General features: G+C 37.1%; 2 protein-coding genes across 2 annotated transcripts in view; one reads left to right on the top strand and one right to left on the bottom strand.

The window, feature by feature from the left end:
• The window catches only part of ift140 (intraflagellar transport 140 homolog (Chlamydomonas)), a 63125-nt gene that overhangs the window by 39819 nt on the left and 15806 nt on the right, over positions 1-7500 (top strand). The window lies entirely within an intron of this gene.
• The window catches only part of tmem204 (transmembrane protein 204), a 22509-nt gene that overhangs the window by 12510 nt on the left and 2499 nt on the right, over positions 1-7500 (bottom strand). The window contains exon 2 of the mRNA XM_060869485.1: positions 1-122. This exon is cut by the window's left edge and continues 34 nt beyond it. Within this exon, the coding sequence (XP_060725468.1) occupies positions 1-122 (122 nt within the window). The remainder of the gene's footprint in view (positions 123-7500) is intronic.

Genomic DNA, 7500 nt, shown 5'->3' with positions numbered 1-7500 from the left:
CCACCAAGGAGAATCCTGGGTAATGCACTTTATCTTCAGAATCCCCAGCAGGAATATGAGCTGTCCCACAGCGAGAGCCACCGTCGCCATCAGGTTACACGCTCGCATCATGTCGAACTGAACTGGGGTCAGAAACACAAAGAGTTCAATGTGAAGTACACAACAAAGAGTTCAGTACAAAATACACAACAAAGAGTTCAGTACGAAATACACAACAAAGAGTTCAGTACGAAATACACAACAAAGAGTTCAGTACGAAATACACAACAAAGAGTTCAGTACGAAATACACAACAAAGAGTTCAGTACGAAATACACAACAAAGAGTTCAGTACGAAATACACAAAGAGTTCAGTACGAAATACACAACAAAGAGTTCAGTACGAAATACACAACAAAGAGTTCAGTACGAAATACACAAAAAAAGAGTTCAGTACAAAGTACACAAAAAAAGAGTTCAGTACGAAATACACAAAAAAAGAGTTCAGTACAAAGTACACAAAAAAAGAGTTCAGTACGAAATACACAAAAAAAGAGTTCAGTACGAAATACACAAAAAAAGAGTTCAGTACAAAGTACACAAAAAAAGAGTTCAGTACGAAATACACAAAAAAAGAGTTCAGTATGAAATACACAACAAAGAGTTCAGTACGAAATACACAACAAAGAGTTCAGTACGAAATACACAACAGAGTTCAGTACGAAATACACAACAAAGAGTTCAGTACGAAATACATAAAAAAAGAGTTCAGTACAAAGTACACAACAAAGAGTTCAGTACGAAATACACAACAAAGAGTTCAGTACGAAATACACAAAAAAAGAGTTCAGTACGAAATACACAACAGAGTTCAGTACGAAATACACAACAGAGTTCAGTACGAAATACACAACAGAGTTCAGTACGAAATACACAACAGAGTTCAGTACGAAATACACAAAAAAAAGAGTTCAGTACGAAATACACAACAAAGCGTTCAGTACGAAATACACAACAAAGCGTTCAGTACGAAATACACAACAAAGGGTTCAATACGAAATACACAACAGAGTTCAGTACGAAATACACAACAAAGAGTTCAGTACAAAGTACACAAAAAAAGAGTTCAGTACGAAATACACAACAAAGAGTTCAGTACGAAATACACAACAAAGAGTTCAGTACGAAATACACAACAAAGAGTTCAGTACAAAGTACACAAAAAAAGAGTTCAGTACGAAATACACAACAAAGAGTTCAGTACAAAGTACACAAAAAAAGAGTTCAGTACGAAATACACAACAAAGAGTTCAGTACGAAATACACAACAAAGAGTTCAGTACGAAATACACAAAAAAAGAGTTCAGTACGAAATACACAACAAAGAGTTCAGTACGAAATACACAACAAAGAGTTCAGTACGAAATACACAACAAAGAGTTCAGTACGAAATACACAACAAAGAGTTCAGTACGAAATACACAACAAAGAGTTCAGTACGAAATACACAACAAAGAGTTCAGTACGAAATACACAAAAAAAGAGTTCAGTACGAAATACACAACAAAGAGTTCAGTACGAAATACACAACAAAGAGTTCAGTACGAAATACACAACAAAGAGTTCAGTACGAAATACACAAAAAAAGAGTTCAGTACGAAATACACAAAAAAAGAGTTCAGTACGAAATACACAAAAAAAGAGTTCAGTACGAAATACACAACAAAGAGTTCAGTACGAAATACACAACAAAGAGTTCAGTACGAAATACACAACAAAGAGTTCAGTACGAAATACACAACAAAGAGTTCAGTACGAAATACACAACAAAGAGTTCAGTACAAAGTACACAACAAAGAGTTCAGTACGAAATACACAACAAAGAGTTCAGTACGAAATACACAAAAAAAGAGTTCAGTACGAAATACACAACAGAGTTCAGTACGAAATACACAACAGAGTTCAGTACGAAATACACAACAGAGTTCAGTACGAAATACACAACAGAGTTCAGTACGAAATACACAAAAAAAAGAGTTCAGTACGAAATACACAACAAAGCGTTCAGTACGAAATACACAACAAAGCGTTCAGTACGAAATACACAACAAAGGGTTCAATACGAAATACACAACAGAGTTCAGTACGAAATACACAACAAAGAGTTCAGTACAAAGTACACAAAAAAAGAGTTCAGTACGAAATACACAACAAAGAGTTCAGTACGAAATACACAACAAAGAGTTCAGTACGAAATACACAAAAAAAGAGTTCAGTACGAAATACACAAAAAAAGAGTTCAGTACGAAATACACAACAAAGAGTTCAGTACGAAATACACAACAAAGAGTTCAGTACGAAATACACAACAAAGAGTTCAGTACGAAATACACAACAAAGAGTTCAGTACGAAATACACAACAAAGAGTTCAGTACGAAATACACAAAAAAAGAGTTCAGTACGAAATACACAACAAAGAGTTCAGTACGAAATACACAACAAAGAGTTCAGTACGAAATACACAACAAAGAGTTCAGTACGAAATACACAACAAAGAGTTCAGTACGAAATACACAAAAAAAGAGTTCAGTACGAAATACACAACAAAGAGTTCAGTACGAAATACATAAAAAAAGAGTTCAGTACAAAGTACACAAAAAAAGAGTTCAGTACGAAATACACAACAAAGAGTTCAGTACGAAATACACAACAAAGAGTTCAGTACGAAATACACAAAAAAAGAGTTCAGTACGAAATACACAAAAAAAGAGTTCAGTACGAAATACACAACAAAGAGTTCAGTACGAAATACACAAAAAAAGAGTTCAGTACGAAATACACAAAAAAAGAGTTCAGTACGAAATACACAACAAAGAGTTCAGTACGAAATACACAAAAAAAGAGTTCAGTACGAAATACACAACAAAGAGTTCAGTACGAAATACACAAAAAAAGAGTTCAGTACGAAATACACAACAAAGAGTTCAGTACGAAATACATAAAAAAAGAGTTCAGTACAAAGTACACAAAAAAAGAGTTCAGTACGAAATACACAACAAAGAGTTCAGTACGAAATACACAACAAAGAGTTCAGTACGAAATACACAAAAAAGAGTTCAGTACGAAATACACAACAAAGAGTTCAGTACGAAATACATAAAAAAAGAGTTCAGTACAAAGTACACAAAAAAAGAGTTCAGTACGAAATACACAACAAAGAGTTCAGTACGAAATACACAACAAAGAGTTCAGTACGAAATACACAAAAAAGAGTTCAGTACGAAATACACAACAGAGTTCAGTACGAAATACACAACAGAGTTCAGTACGAAATACACAACAGAGTTCAGTACGAAATACACAAAAAAAGAGTTCAGTACGAAATACACAAAAAAAGAGTTCAGTACGAAATACACAACAAAGAGTTCAGTACGAAATACACAACAAAGCGTTCAGTACGAAATACACAACAAAGGGTTCAATACGAAATACACAACAGAGTTCAGTACGAAATACACAACAAAGAGTTCAGTACAAAGTACACAAAAAAAGAGTTCAGTACGAAATACACAACAAAGAGTTCAGTACGAAATACACAACAAAGAGTTCAGTACGAAGTACACAACAAAGAGTTCAGTACGAAATACACAACAAAGAGTTCAGTACGAAATACACAACAAAGAGTTCAGTACGAAATACACAAAAAAAGAGTTCAGTACGAAATACACAACAAAGAGTTCAGTACGAAATACACAAAAAAAGAGTTCAGTACGAAATACACAACAAAGAGTTCAGTACGAAATACACAAAAAGAAACCAAAAGAAATTCCTGCTGCATATAAACTTAGAGGAGTTTAATGAGTTCTGAGTGACGGTGATGAAGCCGAGACACCGTTACACACTGAACCCTGATTCATTTCCTCTATCATCAGCACGACCCCGAGATACCGCTTAGTGTTATGTTTAATGGTGTGGAACATCCTCAGAACACTTGTTCCTGTTCTCACGTCCGTTCTCTCAGATAATAAGAGAGGAAAAAAAAATCAGTTTGTTCCACGTGTTAGTGAGAAACCACAAATAAGTGTAAACTCCTCTGTCCTGAAGATGTGGAGAACTTCCAAGCTTCACCTCTGACTGGTACACAGAGCTCACACTGGAGACTCCTTCAGCACATCACACACACACACACGTTTGTCCTCACAGGACACGTCAGCACATCGTCAGTTCCTCTTTTAGTTTTTTTCTAATTTTAATATTTAAACATTCTGTTGTCTGAGAGTTGATTTCTGTAGAAGAATTTAAGGAACGAAACGTTTAGAAACCGTTTAAATCATTTTATATTTGGTTTTCTGTAATCTTATAATAGAAGGACGTCTCTTTCTGTGGCGTTGAGGAGAGTTTAAAACTCACTCAGGATCAGAAACAGACTCGACATCATGAGATGTAAGATACTAAGACAGCTGTACCACCATGTGCATGTGAGCATCACTTCCTGTCACCCACAATCCTCTGCTCTGTCCTTCCTTTTCCTGTGTCTAAATTTGGAAGGACATGTGGATGTACCAGGCACTGGGAAACTGGGAAACGTGTCCTCCAGCTTTACACCAGACCTCTGAGTCAACACACACACACACACACCTGCATCACTGCTTCGACAGTCATGGAGTGTCAGTGTTGATGTCTAGATTCTTGTCGATGGTGTGTGTGTGTGTGTGTGTGTGTGTGTGTGTGAGTAAGTGACTGATTAGCATGTTCCTCTGCGATGTTCTTATGACTTCTGCATTCTGATTGGTCAGAAGGTGTTAATTAGTTTTCTATAACCACAGCTCTGACATCACAGGTTTATATATAATTAAACACGCACGCTATGATACGTCCTTGTTTCTATAGCAACAGATGGTTTACGGGGACACGTACAGAAGTTGCTCTTTGACGCGTAAAGAGACATTTAGGTATATTGTATGTAAGGAGTATCCGGTGTCGACTCTTTCTAACAGGACTTAACACGCATGGGTCTGGTGGTAACACCCTTCATCACACCACACAGAGGAGAGTGAGATTAAAGGTTCACTCCTAAATTACTGCCACTGCATCGTTTGGGTTCAAAGGTTTCTGAGATTTAGAAGTTTGTCACTGAATTATTCCATCGGTGTGTTAAACTGTGTGCTGGTGTGAATGAGCTCGGAGCTGTAGTGAAACTGGACATTCACCATGTCGTCCTCAGGTGTGTAACTCAGGTACATGTGTGTAACTCAGGTACGTGTGTGTAACTCAGGTGTAACTCAGGTACGTGTGTGTAACTCAGGTGTAACTCAGGTACGTGTGTGTAACTCAGGTGTAACTCAGGTACGTGTGTGTAACTCAGGTGTAACTCAGGTACGTGTGTGTAACTCAGGTGTAACTCAGGTACATGTGTGTAACTCAGGTATGTGTATGTAACTCAGGTACGTGTGTGTAACTCAGGTGTAACTCAGGTACGTGTGTGTAACTCAGGTGTAACTCAGGTACGTGTGTGTAACTCAGGTACGTGTGTGTAACTCAGGTACGTGTGTGTAACTCAGGTGTAACTCAGGTACGTGTGTGTAACTCAGGTGTAACTCAGGTACGTGTGTGTAACTCAGGTGTAACTCAGGTACGTGTGTGTAACTCAGGTGTAACTCAGGTACGTGTGTGTAACTCAGGTGTAACTCAGGTACGTGTGTGTAACTCAGGTACGTGTGTGTAACTCAAGTGTAACTCAGGTACGTGTGTGTAACTCAAGTGTAACTCAGGTACGTGTGTGTAACTCAGGTGTAACTCAGGTACGTGTGTGTAACTCAGGTGTAACTCAGGTACGTGTGTGTAACACAGGTACGTGTGTGTAACTCAGGTGTAACTCAGGTACGTGTGTGTAACTCAGGTGTAACTCAGGTACGTGTGTGTAACTCAGGTACGTGTGTGTAACTCACAGAGATGGGGGACTCGAATCATATGACTTGACTCGAGTCAGACTTAAGTCGCAAATTTGAGACTTGAGACTTGCTTGACAAATATTAAAAAAAGACTCGACTTGACTTTGACTTGACATTCAAGACTTGAGACTTACTTGTGACTCGAGTTAAATGACTCGAAATAACTTTTTTTTTAATCTGTTTTTGAACGCACACAAGAGCGTAATCTAACCACGTGACACAGCAGGCAAGCAGAGGGAGAGCGCACTCACTAATAAACCTTAACAGTCGTGACGAAACATGGAAGGCGCTACACCAAAAATTATTTCGGGTACCGGGATTTTGGGGATCCAGTCCCCTTATTCTGTTTAACCACTATTTGGACATTTGTGATGAATAGGACTCCCTGCAGTTTTGGGCTGTGAACAGACACCCTCCCCTCTTTGTTCAAGGTAGCAGTAAGAGTTATGGCCGTCCCTGCATCAGGTGCACCTGCTGAACGTGTATCGATCACAATTGAATGACAAAGTTCTATCAAATTAAAATTTTTGCAAGCGCAATGTAGTGTAAATGTTTGGTCACTGTTTATGTGGATTGTTTATGGGGATGCACACACACACATACACACACACACACACACACACACATATATATATATAAACCCTGAAATAATAAATATAAATATAAAAAACTTCAGAGTTGCAAGCACAGCCATATTCTTGTCTTGCATGCACACGCACACACATTCAATTTAAAGAGACAGTTCACCCAAAAATTAAAATTCTTTCATCTTTTTCTCGCCCTCATGATGTTACAAACCTGTATAAATTTCCTTGTTTTGATGAACACACATGTAGATATTTTAAGGAATGTTTGTAACCAAACCTTTCATGAGCCCCATTCACTTCTATAGTATTATTTTTCCCACTATAGAAGTGAATGGGGCTCATGAAAGGTTTGGTTATAAACAGTCCTTAAAATATCTACATGTGTGTTCATCAAAACACAGACATTTATACAGGTTTGTAACATCATGAGGGTGAGAAAAAGGACAGAATTTTCATTTTTAGGTGAACTGTCCTTTAATTAATAAATTACACTCACTCCAATCATCTCTCTCTCTCTCTCTCTCTCTCTCTCTCTCTCTCTCTCTCTCTCTCTCTCTCTCTCTCTCTCTCTCTCCCCCCCCCAATAGTTAATTCACTTCAAGGTTTGTGTGATTCAATAATTTACGTTTTTTGGTTGACGTGATTGATTGTTGTTGTTATTCTGTTGTTAAAAAGGAAGGATCTAATGTAAGGATGTGTTCATGTCCCATTAAAAGGTGAATGTCTGTTCAATAAATACCATTTGGTTGCATAGAAACTATTGTACTTTATTATATTTATACTTTTCCATGGTCTTCTGCTATGTTTGAGGCATATTGAAACTTTTCATGCTTTTATTTTGGCCTTATTTCTGTTACATTTACATCTTATTCTTTGTAGTTTTGATTTTTATTTATTTTTAGATTTTTATTGTATTCACAAATCTTGCAAATTTTTTGTTGCAAATAAAACGCTCAGAGTTTTAAATACTGTAAATACCATA

The sequence above is a fragment of the Tachysurus vachellii genome, chromosome 5 (assembly GCF_030014155.1).
Source record: "Tachysurus vachellii isolate PV-2020 chromosome 5, HZAU_Pvac_v1, whole genome shotgun sequence".
In the NCBI taxonomy this organism is placed as follows: domain Eukaryota; kingdom Metazoa; phylum Chordata; class Actinopteri; order Siluriformes; family Bagridae; genus Tachysurus; species Tachysurus vachellii.
This window is presented reverse-complemented; position numbering and strand designations above follow the sequence as displayed.